The 19,326-nt window shown below is 46.4% G+C and overlaps 1 protein-coding gene across 2 annotated transcripts in view; it reads right to left on the reverse strand.

Annotated features, from left to right (window-relative positions):
* PRMT8 (protein arginine methyltransferase 8) overlaps positions 1-19,326 on the reverse strand; it is a 101,034-nt gene that overhangs the window by 16,861 nt on the left and 64,847 nt on the right. The window contains exons 5-6 of one of the 2 annotated variants that reach the window (XM_044227730.1): positions 7,706-7,848; positions 6,989-7,076 (exon numbers count right to left, since the gene is read on the reverse strand). The exons of the other annotated variant lie outside the window; for it this stretch is intronic. Coding sequence (XP_044083665.1) covers positions 6,989-7,076; positions 7,706-7,848 — 231 coding nt within the window. The remainder of the gene's footprint in view (positions 1-6,988; positions 7,077-7,705; positions 7,849-19,326) is intronic. 2 annotated transcript variants of the gene reach the window in all.

Genomic DNA, 19,326 nt, shown 5'->3' on the forward strand with positions numbered 1-19,326 from the left:
GTACTCATTAAGAATCCATCCCATAAGAAATATCCCCCAGGTAGTGCACAACCAACCCAGTGATGCTCATTGGCCCCTTACAGCTGCTTATAAGATGCTCTGAGAGGGAGAAAGATGTAGGATGCAAGGGTGGTGAGTGAAGGAATGCACATCTGATGGCCTAAGACCATCCTTAATTGGTGGCAATCATTGCTACCATTGACTGACCACCTATCTCAAGCCAGACTCTTCATCTAATCTATCCTGCAAACTTCAGGGGATACTTCCATTGACAGTCAATGAAATAGGTTGGGGGAAGTTGGCATCTGGCCCACACACAATATCTGGGTCCAGTTCATGCATTAGGGAGATGGAGGAGCTAGGGATCACTCCAGCTTGTCCCCTGATCCTTCAGCTGCACTGACCCAGTTGTGACAGCAACCAGGAATGCAATTTCCTCTCCCAGTACTGCAGAGGGTGTGGCCTAAGCAGCAGCTTTAGTTTCTGAGCAGCTGAATCTCATTTGTCTGTTTATGCAGATGGGTCTAGAAATGCATCAAAGGAGAGAAGCTTTTCTCTAAAATCTTATAGGATTAAATTTCCTTTTAAAATTTACATCAAGCAAACAGTACCTTTGGGAACTATGTTTCTGTATGTTTAAGAGAGGGGGTGTGTGAGGAAGGAGGTCGGAACAGTCAGTGAAAGCTGTGCTTCTTTGACTCCTTTCTAAAGCACACAAAGACCTTCCTCGGGGAGAAGAGGCAGAGAAAATAATCATCTCCCAGAGGGTGAACACTTGCGAAATTCTGGCTTAAGGATAAGATGCCAGTCATATCCATTAAATCACATGAGGTTGGTGCCAAATTCCCAGTTGAAACCTACGTTTGGAGAAGGAAGCTGCTCGGTTGGCAATGGGACGTGTTTCAGGGAAGACCCCCTTCTAGAGTCTAGAAGTCCCTGGATAAAATATATACGCTAAATACACTGTCTTCATTTAAAATCTTTCCTTAAGACACCTGCTGCTGCCATGTTCCTGCTCCTTCTCTCTCTCAGCCCTGCCTTAAGTTGAGGCTCAGGGCATGTGTTGGGCAAATATAGAAGAGAGTCTATGTGCATGCTGTTTTAAGACCTGGACTTCACACTTCAACTCTGGGCTCTGCCATTTATTTGTTATGTAATATTAGCAAAAATTTAGCTCTCAAAGAGTTGGTCTGTTCTTTAAAATAGAGATGATGATAACCACAGCTACTCTATTGGGTTGTCATGAGGGTTAAATGTGATAATATAAGTAGAGTATGTAAGGAGATGCCTGGAACATAGAGCAGCTGATACACAGTGGTTCTTATCATTATGTGATTTGAGCTCTGGCTTTGTCACCATCTGAGCTGTGTTACCATGGACAGATCAAGCCTCTTCCCCAGGCTTGCATGTAAAGTGAGGAGTTGGGTTCAGTGGTTCTGTGCTCTAGAATCATCTGAAATGCTTTTTTAAAAATACAAATTCCTGGGCCCATACCAGACCTCCTGAATCAGAATCTCCATATTTGGGATCCAAGAAGGTGGAATTTTATAGATCTATGTAAGTAGGGGCGCCTGGGTGACTCAGTCAGTCAACAGTCCGACTCTTGATTTCAACCCAGGTCATAATCTCAGGGTCATGAGATTAGCCCTATATCAGGCTCTGTGCTCAGTAGGGCATCTACTTGAGATCCACCCCCCTCCCTCCCCTTCTGGTCCTCTTCCTACCACATACACATGCTCTCTTTCTCATACTCTCTCTCTTTGTAAAAAAAAGATAGAAAGAAAGAAAATTCCCTTACAGTCAAGAAATGATGAGCTTAATATCCCCTGCTTTTGTGAAGACTTTCCTAACTATTCCCAACTATGGGATTACTTCTTCTATATCCTCAACACCTATAGCCCCGTATCTAGCACAATATAAGCACACAGATAATGCTTTTTTAATTGAAATTCATTACCAAATATTTAATGCTCTACACTGCTTTGCAATGCCCAGTATTTTAGTTACATTTTCAGAGGTTAATTCATGTTTTTCTTCCCAGCTAGACCACCCTGCCTTTAGTTATTCAAGAAAAAGTTTGCCCAGGACATTACATTTGTTTTCTTTCTTTCTTTTTTTTTTTTTGCTAACCATTTATTTCCCACTAGCTCCTTTAGCAGAAGTGGAGCAGGGATGGGAGACAACACTAATACAACAGATTTTTTTCTGTTGCAACTCTGTCTTGCTTATTGACTGAGTGAATGTGGAGTGAGGGCCATTGGCTGCCAAGAAATATTGTTATTAATCTTCTTATTTGAATTTAAACAATAACATCAGAAGGACCTGTGATTTTGTTTATGGATTAAAAACAAACTCTCAGAAAGGACAGCATTGTAGCACAATGAATGTAACTAAAGCAACAGCCAAGCCCCAACCTATCATTATGACAGACTAAATTGACTCAAATCCCCACTCTAACAGCCTGGCAGAGAAAACGCATACTCTTTTCTGGGTATAACTATTGTGCATCTGTCTCTACCATTCTTTTACTGACATTGCCCAGCATTAAGAACAAAATTGCAAGATGGATAAAAAAGTTAAAAAAACATGAGCCATGATCAGAAGAAAATATAATCAATATAAGCAGACTTAGAGATAGCCCAGGTGTTGGAATTATCCAATAGAGGCTTTAAGGTACCTATAGTAAAGAAGTTAAAGAATCCAATGGAAAAAACATGCATGAACAGATGGAGAATTTCACTGGTGAGATGGAAATTATAAAATGAGCCAATGGAAATGCTAGATGAAAATCACAGTATCAGGGGTGTCGGGGTGCCTCAGCATCTGCCTTCGGCTCAGGTTGTGATCCCAGAGTCCCAGGATCAAGCCCCACATCGGGCTCCCACTCCCACTCTCTTGCTGTGTTTCTCTCTGTCAAATGAATAAAGAAAGCCTTTAAAAAAAGAAAAGAAAAGAAAATCACAATATCAGGGTGAAGAATCCTTTCAATGTGCTTATTAAAAGAATGCATATATCAGAGGAAGTAGTGAATAACTTCAAAATAGGTCAAAAAAGATTATCCAAACTTATACACAGAGAGAGAAAAAAGTACCCAAGATCCATGGGACAATATCAATAAGTATCTAACATACGTGTAATTGGAGTCCCTGAAGGAGAAGAGAAAGAGAATCAGGCAGGAAAAAAGTATTCGTAGAGATAATGGCTGAAAATTTTCCTGAATCAATGAAATCATCAACTTATGGATCCAAGAATGCTGTAGAACCCCAAGCGGGATAAATACAAAGAAAAATACAGCATAGACATGTCAGTATCAATATGATGAATATCAAAATGAAGAGAAAAATCTCAAAAGCAGTTACAGAAAAAGAAATATGAAGTACTGGGGAACCAACTTTACGTTTCACTGGAGAGAGCTGGAGCTGCATCCTCCTCCCCCACCCTGGCCCCACAGTTTCAGTTTCTCCACTAGGGTAAAGGGCACTGCCTCTGGATGGGTTAACAGGAAATAGAGCAAGTGCCACGAGGCACTTCTTACAGTTTCTCCTCTAGACAGAAGGGAAGGTGTTTATAATAGTTTCATACATTTTAGTCTCTCAGGCACAGGCAACTCCTTGTATAAAATAGGGGAGAGAAGCACTAGGATGGCTCAGTTGGTTAAGCATCTGCCTTTGGCTCAGATCATGATCCCAGGATCCTGGAATCGAGTCATGCATCAGGCTCCTTGCTCAGCGGACAGTCTGTTTCTCTCTCTCTTTTTGCATCTCCCTCCCACCCCCAGCTTGTGCTCTCTCTCTCACTCACTCACTCTCTCTCTATCACATAAATAAATGCAATCTTTTAAAAAAAAGTAAACTAAAATAGGAGAGAGCCAGAGACTAGAACTCTGGGTGTTAGGGATAAAGGTAGGAAAGAACCATGTGGAGAACAACGGAGCCCCACAAGCGGTCCTGCCTTTGCGCTCCCCACTCTGGGCTGCACCACCACTGACACCACAGGAGGCCTTCCTTTTCATCTTCTCGTGAGCCAGGAAGCTGATGTCCATACCCCTGACTTTCAGCAGGTTGGAGATTCGTGTATTGGGTCAGGTTCATGTATTGGATAGAACACCTACCACTTTTTTTTTTCCAGTTTTAAGATTCTATAAATTTCCTCCATAGTAGAAATTTTTAAAAAAGATTGCTCCTCTCTCTTGTGTTTAAACACTATGCCTTGAACATTCCTCAACTGCTTATTTTTACACCTTCATTTGTTTCTTCATTCATTCACTCAACAAAATGTGTTTTGTGAGCCTAGTACATGCCAGTCATTTGCCTCTCTTTTTCTGTGTTCTCTAGAAGTTGGTTAGCAAAATGAGGGCAACTTCTGTGTTTCATTCATTTTTGTGTTTCCATGTTGCATATGGTTGAGAAAGAAAAAGAGAGAAGAAGGGAGAGGGGAGGGAAAAGAAGGGGGAAAAGGAGGAGAGGGAAGGGGAAGGTCATGGAAAGGAGGAGAGGGGCAGGGAGGAAGCTGTTTTATAACAATTTACTTTATGAAAGGTTCTGGGCTTGTCTCATTCTCCTGCCCCAATTTAAGATTTTTCTTTTTTAGCCAGTTCTTGAATCAACTGAAATTTGCTTACAATTGTTCCCTTAGCAACCAGCATCCTTTATGCTTTACTTTGGTTTAAAACTCAGAGTAACCAAAATCTCTGTTTATTTGAAACAGATTTCTAAACAGGCTTGCTTCCTTTACTAAAAACAAAAACAGATCATTAAAAAAATTTTAAATGGAAAGCTTCATAGTTTTTCAAATAAATTTTAAATGTATGTTTGATTTTTATTTTTTAGGTCTGGGGTTTTGGGGGCTGAGTGTGTGGTTTTGGATAGAAGACTCCAAAGGAAACACTTCACGAGAAAAGAGGATTTAAATTTTTTAAAGCTGATTTAATTTTTTCTTTCTTTCCCAGAACCTATCAAAATTGCAGTGGGCAGCGTAAGATTAAATCACACGTTCTCCAGTCCTGGACAAGCAGGTGAAGAGTATCAACTACCCTCTTGCACCTGTCAGGGTCCATGCAGCCCTCTCCAGTTCCAGCACCTTGCTACAAGGTGCGTCTGCCACAGGGGCCCAGACATAATGCAGAGAAAGGAGGAGGGCTAGGTATGTTGGCTTTTAGGAAATGAGGAAGTCCCTTAAAGAGCAATGCCCAGGGTCAGGGCTCAATAAATATTTGTGCATAAGAACGAAGAATGCACCTGAAGGTTCTCTTCAAAACATGATTTGGTATAGTTGCACATCCAGAACTCTAAAAACAGCATTATAATTAAGCTTCAGGGCAAAATATGTCCTATTTATACATACATTTGATCAATGCTCACCATTGAGTTGTTTCTGGGATCTACCGTGAGAGCATATCTGTCCTAGATTCTGAGCCACTGGAGGCCAACAAGCTTGGCAGTCAGGCTTACTTACCAGAGCTACAAGCAGAAAGGGGCTTAGTGATGTGTTCAATGCCTCGGTCCAGTCTGATGCCATGTACCTCCAAGAGCTCTCATATCCTTTCATATACATTATCTCACTTGGTCCTCATGGCTAGTGTGTAGGATTGGTGATATTACCAGTGAGGCCAAAGGAGTTAGGTAATTTCTTCCAAGTCATCCAGGTAGGATTTGAACCCAGGACTGGCAGACTTTGAAATGTGATCATCTAACATAGGTTGCTCTCCCTCCCACTGCTCATCAAATGTCAGAAATGACAACAGACTGGCTGAAGGCAAAGGGCACAGAGCTTTGTGTAATTGTCCCACTTCTGTCTTCTCCTGAACCTGACTCTGAATTTTGTGCTCTCATGTTCTATTTCCAGAAGAGTGTGAACACACACACCAGTGTACACATTCCATGGTGCAGTCTGACTGGGGAGTCATGAATGGCGCTAGCAAGAATTAGATGGCAATTGGGTGACTCAATGGAGCAACGATTTGTCGAACTATCAAGTCTCAGCCTCTCGGGGCAGAAGGCGCTGACCAGGTGTTCAGTCTGTGAGGCCCCCTGCACTGGTCTTGCCAAGGAGGGTTTGATCACTGCAGGGACAGGAACCCCAAGTCTGCGAACTCCATTGCACTGTGTGGAGTTCCTGCTTTGGGCTGGACTATGCGTGTGCTTGCCTGTGTGAGGGGTTCTTTGCTCCTTTGTCATGTTTTCTTCGGGCTGAGGAGACATGGCTGTTTCTAAGTGATGAAAACACATTTGGAATAAGCTTGAGGACCTAGTCTGTGTCACTGAAAAATGCTACCCTCTAAATTTAAAAGAACAAAGCATCCTTTTCAGACCAGACAAAACATTGGAAAGGGTTTTGTTTGTTTGGCTTTTTTCCCCCTTAAAGAACAAATTCTCAGCTGATAAAGCAGTATGAATATAGGTTTGGATGTGAGTCCCTGGCAACCCATGTGCACATGTGCCCATATGCACATGTGCAGAGTCTCCATCCCTCCCCACCCCATTTCCCCAAAAGAACCACAAAGAAGAATATATTTTTTACTTAATGTAAAGAAGAGTGACTATCATTCCAATAAATTCAAGTAGCACGCAAGCAGGATTTAGAATGGCAGAGCTGCCTAGCGACCCACCATTTCTGACACCTGTGGTAGACTTTTGGGATAACCAAACCTCCACAGGCTCCCAGCCCCCTGGCCTGATGTTCCCTACAAAAATCAGCTTCTGCTGCTTCAACTCATTTTTCATTCACATTGCATTCATTCTCTCACCTCAGGATATGTCTCTTAAATCAACTGCGTTGCTTATTTTCTCTCTGTAGCCCTCCCACCCTTGGGACCAGGGGGAAACACTTGGAGAGAAGAATCCAGAATAAGTCACAGGTAAACTCCTCCATAGGCATAGCAGCTGTATTCATGAGACAGGATGCTCATCTCAGGGCCACTGTAGTACCTCCCAACCCAAATGTGAGAAAGAAAACAAAAAGCCATACAAAAACTTAAAAGGCAACTTACAGTGGATTTTGAAGTCCTTGTACTGTCTGTCTTCAATTGCTACCACGTACAAAGCTGCCCGGTCTGGAAACATAAGCCCTCCAGGTTTCTGTTGATGAATTGTGGGGAAATGGGTCTCGTAATCTATTCACCTGACAAAGACATCACATTTTGAACTGCACATAGAGTCACCAGACAGGCACCCCCTTTGCTAGCATTTCTCATTCAGCAGACTGTCACCCTGGCCAGGGTTAGGGCTAGGATGACAATGTTCAATTTTTATTTGGGAGAGGGGAGAATGTGAAGGACCTAGGTAGAGACCATAGGACAAATGAACTGGGGCAAAGGTAAGTTCAATGGGGAACAGTGAAAGGTGATAATGACCCTTTAGCTTGGATAAGCCAGAGACAGAAGCATGCTCAGCTCTCTGGCAGAGAAACAAGTCCTAAGTACCTGTTGACCAGAATAGATTTTTGTCTTGACAACAGAAAATGGGTGTTGATTATAACCAAAGAGGCCCAAGTTAGACCTACAGAACAATGTGGCAGACATGCTGGACCTGGGTGCCATCATTCTGTCCTCTGAAGCAGATCTGGTTTAAGGAAAGGGGTCTGGAGGGAGTGACCTTCTAGCCCAAGCCCTCTCTGGAGTCCTCATGTTCTTCCTAGACTGTCGGCTGGGAGCAGAGCAGCAGGACAGCCAGCAGACCAACAAGGGCACAGCATGCAGGACACTTACCAGCCACTTGTCCCTGGCAAAGATGACCGTGTTGAGCATTGACTCATAGAACAGACAGTAGCCCATCCACTCGCTGATGATGATGTCTACCTTCTCCACAGGCAGCTCCACCTCTTCCACTTTACCCTTAAATATGGTGATGACTGGAAAATAGGAACCCCACGGCCACACTTTGCAGGGACCCTAGCCTGGAACCACGAGCACCCCACATCAGGGCCAGACCTACAGGTCTTAGCCCCGTTTTTTTGTTTGTTTGTTTGTTTCCTAGCCTTGCTCTGATCCTGCTTTTAGAATGCAACATACCTCACCCTTAACCAAGCTACTTATACACAGAGAACTGCAAACTACTTGCATGTTTTCTCCCTGAAATGTACGGGGCATTGACTATGTCCTGGCCCTGTGCCGAGCCTGTGATCCTTATCATGTCATCTTCCTAGTGACTCCATGAAGTAAGTACATTATTATTATTCTCCTTTAGAAGTGAGGCTTAGAGGGGTTCAACGGTGGATGCAGAAGTAGAGACCAAGTCTAATATGCTATGACTTTAATACCGTGATCACAGTCTCCATCCCATTTGGGGCCACTATGATGGTTCAGATCCAAAGAGTAAGGATGTTCATGTCCAGGGCTCACCTCCCAGTAGGTTTGGGAGGAAGGCAACTTGGGGTCTTGACAAGAGCATGGGCTCTGTAGTCAGGGGTTTAAGTCCTGATTTTCTCATTATTAACTATATGACTTTGCACAGGTTACTTGACCTAACTGAACTCTGATTCCCCAGAAAACAACCAAGGAAAGTAGTATCTACTTAGTGGGTAGTTGAACTGATATGATGAAATAGCAAATGTTAAGTGCCAGATTCAGAGCCAGGGCTCAAGGGAAGGTAGACAACACCTGACCTTTCCCCCCTTCCTGACCAGTGATGGAGAGGTGAAGGGCATAAGGCCAGGACCACTCTCCTGCTCTTAGTGACCTCTGCTCATGAGTCACTTCCTAGACTTTCTGATCCCTCCAGGGTAGGAGAAGCTTCTTAGCTGGATTTTTGATCATCTGACACAGTCATATACATAATTTTGGAGTCTCTTTTTTGCATTTGTTGCTCTAAAGATCATAGCAAATACTATCTTAGATGATGTTATGAAATCGACGGGTGATGTATTGGTTGGCTGAATTCATCCAAACATTTCTGCTGAAAGGATACACATATTCATGCTCTGAATTCTCTTTCTGCACCATCTTCTGAAAAATCACACCGTGCCTGAGCTTTGCTGGGAAAATTGAACAATAGCTTGTACTCAGGAGTGAAAAAAAAAAACAAAAAACAAAAACATGTATACACAAAGAGAACACATCTGTCCTGAATCTGAGCTTCACGAAAATGAATTTGGATTAGAGGCTCCTGGATGACAAAGGGCAAACAAAACAAAACAAAAGGGTTTTGTTTCGTATCCTCACATTGGATAATGCAGGTGAGGAAGTGCCCATTAGCAGTCTCTAATGATGATTTTGCTCTCCAGTACCAGCGTTTAATCAAGTCTTAATCAGGTAAGTCCTGTTCCATAAGCAGTCAGACACTTTGCAGACGCACCTTGGTTCTGATCACTCTGGAGTGAGGCCCAGACTTGTGTGGCAACTACTTGTTGAGTGCTAAGATCAGGAAGGCCTAGTCTTCTCCAAAATTTCAGAAGGGCTGGGAGGAGTAGGTGTCAAAACTCTGCTCCTCTGGGGGTACTCCACAACCCAAGAGCAGGAAGAAAGAGGGCAGGGCCCAAGATGACTCGAGAGGATTCACAAGGGGACAAAGTAAGAGATCTTTGAAAATGCAGAGAATGCCTAACTTATTTCTCATCCTGAGAAAGAGCTGACAGATACACGCCTGCCCCACCTGCCTCGTTATTTGAGTGCAAAGCCTGGGTTTTCTTACTTTTGCAAATCTTTGTTGTTGAATAATAACTGACATATCATATTATATTAATTTCATGTGCACAACACTATAATTTGACATTGCGTATGTAAATTGCAAACTGATCACCACGAAAAATCTAGTTACCATCCGTCACCATACAAACTTGGTACAAATTATTGACTTTATTTCTCATGTGGCACATTCCATCCCCGTGACTTAGTTATTTTATAATTGGAAGTTTGTACCTCTTAAATGCCTTCACCCTTTCCCCACCACCCCCTACCCCTCCTCTGGCAACCAGCCTTCTGTTCTCTGTGTCTATGAGTCTGGGTTTGGTTTGGTTTTGTAGATTCTACTTCTTAATGAAATCATGCAGTCAGTATTTATTCTTCTCTCTCTGACTTCTTTCACTTATTGTGATGCCCTCAAGGTGGACTCCTTTTCTTCTCTCTTTGCACATTCTTTGAAGGCTCTTCCCTAGTATCTGCTTCTGTGTATGGGGCTATAGGTCTTCTCCATCTCCTACGTTAGATCATGATTTCCATGTGGCTCAGGAAGGTGTGTTCTCCTGCCTGTGGAGCCCCACAGCCTCCACTCTGGATGCCTAGTACATGGTTCACCGGGGATTGTTCCATGGACAGGACTCCAGTAGGACTGCAAGAAGTAGAGATGGGCAAGGACTTATAGTCTAGTCTGACAGATGGGTATGTACAGAATATTCCTGGGGTGTCCCCAGCGTAAGTGCATGTTGTCCCTGTCCCCTGCAGTAGTGCTCTCTCCATTCACTGCTCTATCTGGATCACTATGGATACGATAGATGGCAGGCAGGTGGATAGATAAATGAGAGAGAGAAAGAGAGGGAGAGACACGGTGGGTCTTAGAAAGGCAGAAGGAATCAATTAATCCTATTTTAAAAAATTAGTCTGTGCTTCACTTCGTTTAATGTCACCCTTCTGCATCCAAACATTTCTGAGAGCAGGTGTAGCCTCGGCTTGGCTTGGTGAGTAGATGGGCCCTTTGTGAAAGGAAAAAGGCAGGCCTCCCCTCAGTCCCTTCATCCCCTTGCTTGGATGTTTCTCTATAATGCTCGATTTTCACAACCTTCTGCCAGTGTCCGAGAGCCAGACAACTTCTGTTCTTATTCCAGGTGACAATAAACCTTCATCAAGCATCTCCTCCCCTTAGGGGCCTCCGTTTCCTTATTGTGGGGGAAAAAAAGGAAGGGGATTGAACCCAAACATCCCTAAGAGGTTGGATTGTGCCAAAATGCTTTGATTCTTCAGACACATATTAAGCATGTAAAAGGCATTCTGCAAAGTTTACTGGGAGAAGTAGCTGACACGGATAAAGAAACAGGGCCTGCAATGTCCAGTTTGACTCGAATTTGCACCAGTTCCTTGAGGCTAATTTTTTTTTTTTTAAGAGGCTATGTTGTTTTTCTATGGACCCAAATATAATTGAATCATCAGGGATGGTCTTTCTGTTTTCTGCAGTCACACCAGCAACCATTTAAACTCCCAGATTCAATGTCCCAGTCTGCAAAATGCTACTTCCTGTGGTGGGCTGTATGGCTACTAAATGGGGGGCTACTGGTCAGTGCAATGCAGTGGGTTGGCTCCAAGAACCTTCTCCACGTCAATATTTTCAAGGGGGATCTTAGCCATTGATACTCAGGTTCTGAGCAGCTAAGGGCTGCAGAGCCCCACTTTCAATCTGGACCCCACATCACCAACCCAATGTCAGTTCAAAGTTGCCCTGAGGTCCCTCTTTGAAGCTATGTTCTTATTCCATAGAGATGATAGGAAGTTTGTTCCAACAACAGGACCATGGCTCATAAATTTTGGAATGATTAATCATAACCAAGTGTACAACAGGGAGCAATGCACTCTAAACTCTAAATTGGGAGATTCTTCTATAATTTCAAGTTTGCCAATTAGACATCCAGATTTTTTTTTCTTTTTTTGGATTTGTTTTCTTTTTATCTTGAGTGTTTACTACAGAAAGCCAGCCAAACTAACTCACGGTTATTTGTTTGACTTAAAAAAAAATGCAAAACAAAACAATCAGGCCAGTCTGATGTCATCTGGGCTTCCAGCATGTCCATCAGAGTCAACTGACCCCACAGGTCCGAAGAGAGTGGCCGCCCCCATTTAGACTCTGTCCCCCAGAGCAGATCCTCTAGCACAGAGGAGTGAGCATGAGGGTATGAGTACGAGGCGGGGGCACATCTTGAGGATGCGGGGTCTCTCGGATGCCATCCCCACCACAGCACAGGCCCTAGCCGCCCCCCAGCTGCCTTGCCATGTTGCTACATGCCTATTTTGGGGACACCCACGCCAGTTGCCACACACCTTCCAAGGGCCTGACTCGCCTCCAGGCTATGATTTCCTCCTCTTAGTTGTCGATTCTAGCCTCCTATTTCCAGGACCTAGCAGAGCACTTGCCTCCTCACAAACATTCAGAAATCATGGCTGAATGAATGAATGGATGAATAAGCATTTTGAAAAAAAGGGTATTTGGGTTCAAAGACAAAAGATCCTCAAACCAGTCCTAATTAGTATAGTAAAAAAAAATTACTAGCATTTGAATAGCAGCTTTGCAGAGTGATTTCACTTACATTATCTCCATAACCCTCACAGGAACCCGTGTGTTGGTTTTATTACTCCATCTGCCTAATGAGAAAGCTGGAGTTTAGAGAAAGCAAAAAGTAGAGCCAAAAAGCAAGGTCTGTTGCATAACCTGGTACAAGACTCCAGCCTCCCTGGGGCTCCCCTCCATCATCTGCCAGTGGATATAATATCTGACTTACCTACCTCGTGGGACTGTTGTGGACACCAAGCAACTGCTTGGGAATGATGGAGGGAAAGAAATCACAAAAGGTCAAGGACTGGCTCGTCCTTCTCCTGCTGGCTGTCAGACTGGTTAGTAGAGTGAGGAGTGGTAGGGCCCTCACGAGCCCATCAGGCCGGTGGAGGAGGATCCCATTCATCTCCCTGGTACCAGCTCTTCCTTGGCTTCCCAGGGTCCAAGTACATGGATAAACCTCTCTTAAAGGTCAGACCCAGCCCATTCTTGAGCCAGTAGTGGTGAGCCAAAGATGACAACAATAATGTTATCCCCAATATCTGGTGGCATGTGGAATAAACCCTACAGTCAACAGACCCCATAACTGGACTGGCAGAGATGAGCCACGGGTGCTTTTAGTCTCAATATAGTAGAAACTTCAATATGGTACCCTCTTTCGTCCCCAGCTCCCCTTTCACCTGGGAACATAGGGCTTGAGCTCCTGCCTTCTCCCTAGTACATCATCTGACTGGCTTCACATCCTAGCCTGCTCTGGCTCCCTTGAGAACCGAGGACCTTGTCTGCTTAGCTAGAGCTCTGAAGTCCTGCTGGCTTTGGCCAGAGACCTTCCCTGCCCAGAGACCCTGCACAGCTGGACTAACAATCAGGCAACCAAAACCACATCAGGATGCACCCTTACCCAGGCTATCACCCACCACTTAGGACCCCTTGGAACCTCACACATTGGCCACAGGCCGAGGACTGTATGGCTTGGCCATGTGGGGCAGGGATGAGGAAGGCAGTGCTACGGAACAGGGTGGTTGAATCAATGCCAATGTAGAAGGCAGCAAAATCTCTCCTAGACTCTAGAACTCAGAAAATCATCCCAGGTGTCACTGTCTCTCACCACCCAGAGTTCACATGGGACAGGCACAAAGTGTCTCCCATCTCAGGGAGCTGGCATGGGCCGTCCCTCTGCTTGTCATATTTCTGTCCACTCAGCAGCTGGCCTCAAGGTCCACTGGGTCTGTGCCTCAGTGCCCTCCCTCTGGAAGCTTCCTCACTTCTGGTCCTGTGGTCAGTGTCTAACAGCCGGCTCCAGGAGCGGGGCAAATGTGTTTGCTGGTGTCTGCAGTATAAGTAACTCCACTGTGGCTGATTCCTGCTCCCCCCCCCAGATGTCACCTGTGAATGGTGGGAAGAAAAGAGCAAGGCACTGCGAGCCATGTAAACCGGCCCCGGCATGCCATATGACCCCCGCAGTCAGAAGCAGGCAGCCTGCTCTTCTAACGAACCCATCGTGTTTTGTTCTAAGACCCATCGCGATCTGTAATTCTACCGTGATGTCTGTTCGCTGGCGTCCATATGGGTCCTCTCCGTGAGACGGTGAGCTGCACCAGAGCAGAGAGCCTGTCTGTCAGCTCTGCGGCGGACCCCCAGAACCTGGCACAGAGTGTGGAGTGGGGCACAGCAATGCCTGAAGGACCGAGTGGGTGAAGACCAGCCCCCAGCTTAGGCTGCTTCATGAGCAGTTTGGAACAGAAGTAGCAATTGCCAGGAGTCACTAATACAGGTTCATTAAAAACAATTATATCTGATTAATCTCCTTTCTTCTTTGGACAGGGTTATTAGTCAAGCTAATAAATGAAATAAGAGTAACGCTAGCTAATATTTATTGGCTGCTTACTGCCCACGGGATACCGTCATGTTTCACACAGCAGTGTGATAGTCGATACTGAACAACGGGGGATCCTGGGGAAGGAGCCCTGATTTGTAGCGTTTGCTGCTCTCTCGGGTGTCAATATTCCCATGGTGGCCAATTTCAAGCCAGCGGAGTAACTCCATCCATATCACAAACAGACTGAAAGTTTCACAGTCCACCCCCAGGAGCCTGTAAGAGCCTGTTTCGGCACACCACGGTTTTGCACAGTAACGTGGAATTGTCACGACGCCCCTAGGAGGTATGCTCCGCTATGGTTCCCATTTCACAGATGGGGAAACTGAGGTACAGAAAATAAGGGATCCAAGATCACAGGCTGAGTATGAACCAGGAAGCCTGGGTCCAGAGTCAATGCTCTTCGCTGGCCCCCCTCCCCATGCCTGCAGTGCCCTGTGTGGGCACTTCCTTGCGTCCGTGGCGTCCTCGTGGATATGCCATGTTACTGATCCACTGCCACAGGCACTGATCAAGACCTGAAGGAAGACCAGCCTGCAGTCGCTTCTGTGCTCACCCCAGGGCACCCACCCAATATGCAGGAACAGCAAGCACAGAATGGTGACCCTGGAGAGCCAGGCCCTTGAGAGTCCCTAGCAGTTGTAAAGAAGGTCCAAATCTACCAGCATGAAGTCTGTGATTAATAAAAAGGGCGACTCTCCATTTAGATTCAAGACAAAGGTTAGAAGCCCCGGCCTTGTGGCCCCAGAGGAGAACAAGGGAGCATGGGCAAGGCTGCAGGGAGGAGGATGCCCCCGAGAAGCAAATGCTTCTCCCAACCATGGCCCGCAGGTGGCTGGTGGCAAGTTCCCTGTCAGGGGCATCTCAAGGACTGTGTGACCCCAGTCACTGTGTGACCTCCCAGCCCCCAGGGCATGGGAGGAAACCTGCCACAACGGAGAAGGCAAGCAGCATCTAGGCAAGTCTTGGAGTGTTGGACCAAGAAAGAGCAAAGTACCTGAAAGGACCCACACGTCATGCTTGTTGGGTGCCGACTCTGCAGGAAGCCCAGCACCGGGCACTCCATGAACACTGTCTCGTATTCCCTAGGAACCCAGGCTGCGTGGGGACAGAGCTCCTCTCTGGGCGGCCAGTGAGGGGAAGGGACAAACCACCCCTCCTTGGATGTGACCGAGCTGGTGTCCATTGCCATTCTGCTGGGTTACATCATGCCCAGGCCTCTCTGTCCATGATACTCCTGCTTTAGGACATGCACAGGTAGGAAAAGAGAGAGAAGAGGAGGGATACGCTTTCTCCCTTTAGTTTTCTGAGAAATAAATTTCTCAGAACCATAAAATTTCATCAATCCTTGAGCACCTATGTCAACTTCCACAAACAGATCTACCTTTTGAGGCATCTCGGCAGCCCACCAGCCTCGGTGGCAGGGAAATGGAGGAAATAATGGTTCTTAAGTTAGAGAGGAGCCTCTGAGCACGTGAGTGGGCCACGCGTGTGGCAGAAGGCACGTGAAGCTGCGTGACCACGGCAGGTGGCTTCGTGGAGGTGCGTGTCTCCACATGAATAAACTCCACCCCAGGAGCTGCGTGGAGGTGGAGGGGGAGAGGGCCTGACTGATTCTGGGTAGCAGGTATTTTATGTCCTGTGTTGTTATTTATGTCTTTACACCTACACTCCTGAGCCCCACACAATTGGCTGTTGCAACATTTCAAAAGCATTTCCATGGAAGCATTCATAGAGTCAAGCTGTCCTCTTTCCAGTACACACGCCAAGGCTGAGCGAACAGGTGCCACACACGGGGCCCTGGGCGGCCTCCCCAGCTCAAGCTGCCTGTTGCTCTGTACCCAGGAAGGAAGATGTGGGAAAAACGTTGCCTTGGAAAGGCCCCTGGCCCTGGAGTTCCCTCTTCCTCAGTACACTGGCTGGGAAGGGTAGGAATAGGTACAAGGCATGGGGGCAGGCTGTTTGCTGGGGGACAATGGCTTGTCCTCTTGGGCCTTTGCTCAGTAGCACAAGATCAAGTGTGAGCCACCAAAATACAGAGCATGGAATGATTCCCTCCTAAAGCCATAAGGTGAGACTAAGCAAAAAGAGGGGTGTGTGGCTGCCATGATGGTTCATTGGGGTGGGGGGCGTGAGGGTGGCCCTGCACAGCATGTCAGAGCCCCAGGGAGGTAAGCAGGGCATCCCTATGACGGAGTGGCCTGGGGGCGAGGGGGAAGTGCAGGGAGGTAAGGGGGTCTCTGCACAAGAAGGGGCTTGGAGTCGAGCAGGGAGAGGAGAGGGCCCATGGAGATGACAGAGCCCAGCACCAGGTGACAGACATATCTACACAGAGCAGGAGGTGGTGACAGTGGGAGATGGTGCTCATACGGGGGGATTGATTCAATAAGGAAATATAGTAGGATAGCGGGAGCCAGGTTTTTCGCTGTCAGAGAACAGAACGTCCAACACAGGGAGGGAGGATGTCAGAGCACCTTGTGGTACGGGTTAGAGCCAGGGTATCGTGTGAACTCACACTTGACAGTATGTATAAATAGATTCAGAAACACACATTATGCAAATGCCCGTGTACACACACACACACACACACACTACACACACTACTTCTTTCCACTGAAGCAGCCTGGGGATATCAACACCCTAAAATCAATGAGCACACTTAGCCCCAGGTCCTAGTTTCTAAATGCCATTGTCCACTAAATGGACTTCAAGACTCCTTGGGAAAAATACAGATTCTAAAACAAAACCATTTAAAGTACAAGATGAGCCTGGAACATCTGTGCCAGAAAATAAGAAGGCTCACACCAAAAATGAAGAAAAAAGGATGCAGAAGCCAGCTTGAAGGGGGTCCGGTGACCAAATTAGGAACAATTTGGGTTTCAAAATGAATATTGATAATAATAGACATAACCTATTGAATAAAATAAGAAATTAATGATAAGGAATGAACTATTTACATGGTTTCCAGCTGCCTCCCCCAGAAAAGCCTACTCATTACAAAAGGAGAAGGAGCAACTTGACTGTGGAGAAGCCTGGCAGACATCCCCTGAAGCAGGGATCAAAGTCAATGCTGTTAGTGACAGGACGAATCCAGACTGCATGTCCCTGAGAGTGTGTAGGGAGAAGGACACAGCATCTCAGCTGCACCCATTAGTGCAGAAGCATCCCATGTCCCCAGACAGAGGGACATCCTGCAGAACTCTGGTCTGCAATCCTCAAGCATCAAGGTGACAACCGTCGAGCAAGGTCTGGCTGCTCCAGCCTGAAGGCAGCCAGAGATGTGACAACTAAATGCAGCCCATGGTTTGAAACAATATTTTTGCTGCAAAGGATGTTATTTCAACCAGCGGCCAACAGGAGTAGGATCTGAGCACTTGATAAGGATCACGGAAGAACGCTAGTCCCCTGGTTTTGATGGTCGTATTGTGGCTATGCAAAAAAATGTCCCTGTCTGTAGGACACACACATTTGTGTCTTCAGGGCTGATGGAGCATCAGGTCAACAACTTGCTCTCAAACCATTCAGGAGAAAAGAGGAACTTGCACCTTTTCTAGAAAGTGGAGTGTTCTGGGGGTTAAAAGAAGGAAGGGAAAAAGGAAAGGAAAGGGAATAAAACAACTTACAGGAAGCTGAAGCAGAGGACGGGGAAGAATGGGGGGCCTTCAAGGGGCAACCAGAGGGCATGATGAGGAGCTGTGGGCTTTCTCTTTCCTGGCAAGCCTTCAGAGCCCAACTGCCCTTCTCCTGAAGTCAGGCACTCCTCAGCCAATGTTCTCCCCTCTCCCACTCAGGCCCACCCCACACACTGCTACCAATGGCTGCCAGCAGCCGCCCTCTGCAAGCCAGGGAGGCTACGGTTCTAGGTCCTGAGAGCTGGCAGCAAGAGACAGATGACAAGTAAGGGGGGCTGGGTAGAGCCTCCCTCCGAGGGCAGGCATTCCTGTGCAAGTGAACCTGGACAGAGGCAGGGAATGGTCTAAACGTTCTTCGAAGGCCCCGTAGGGCCCAGAAATGGGACTGAGAGGACATCTGATCAGACATCTATTTGCCCTCACCCTCCTCTCCTAAGAGGTTTTGATTTTCATTTTCGGGGTTGGCAGCCACTGCTGGGGTTTCCATCTCAATGTAAACACCCTTCAGGAGAGAGGACAAGAGCAAGAGCCAAGACTGAGGGTTCTACCCTAGCTCTCCTAACCTCAATGTCCACATTTGTAAAGTGGGGAAAACCTCCGGTGCTGTAGCACACAGCTGGAGAAAGGGATATCAGATGAAAACATGTGGATGGCAGGCTGGTTCACCCTCGCAGAGAAAGAACTGGCCAGTTTTCTTTTTCCATTTTTAGTAAGCAAGTAGAGCACTCACCTCTGTTTTCCTTCTGCCCACATCAGGTACTTTTATGGGAATGTACAAAACAGCTCGCTTCCCTTAGTGAACCAAGAGAGGCTGGACACCAAAGCCAGAGGCTGGGGGTGTCTGAGCAATGCTTTCCTTACTCAGGCTGGAAAGAAGCCTCTGGACCCCTCTTATGGCCCACCCAGTATCCCTAACATTTGGTGCGGTCATTCACTCACCATTGCCACTTTCCCTTCTTCATTTCCTGCCTTATCCAGCTTAGACTCCATGACTCATTATTGCAAACAACTTCCGTGCTCTCCCATCAAAGGTCCCGTCCAGGCAGCTCTCCTCACACCCAAGCTGGTGACCATGGTAAGCGGAAATTCACACGTGGACCGAACTTACTGCCTAACTGTGTTGACTCATCTCCAGTGGGCACTGACCCCTCCCCAGCAGTCCCCACACGTCCTACTACTCTATTTACCTTTCTGCCTCCTAAAAGACCATTCCATTCCTTCTCACGTCTCTTCTCATCCCCCTCCTCTCTGCCAATGATTGTCTTATTCTTCAAAAAGGAAATGGAGGCAATAAACCAGGGGCTTTCCGCTGCCAGCCTACCTCTATCTGGACCCACAACCCCACTTTCCCTCTGGTACCCTACTCCAAGGAAAAGGCCAATCCTTGAATCTATGCTCTGGACTCAAGGGCCTCGATCCTGTACCTTTCTCCTGTATCCCCCTTGTATTCCCCTGGACAATTGAATCCAGCACACATGTTCCCATCTCTATCCTTAAAAAACAATTCACTGCCTTGGCCCCACATCCCCCTGTAGTTATAGTTCCACTTTTTTGTTCCCCAGCACAGCGAGAAGACTTACTTACAGCCCTCCCTTCACAGTCTGTCCTTAAGCTACTCTAACTGGAC

Source organism: Neovison vison, chromosome 12 (genome assembly GCF_020171115.1).
Source record: "Neovison vison isolate M4711 chromosome 12, ASM_NN_V1, whole genome shotgun sequence".
Classification (NCBI taxonomy): Eukaryota; Metazoa; Chordata; class Mammalia; order Carnivora; family Mustelidae; genus Neogale; species Neogale vison.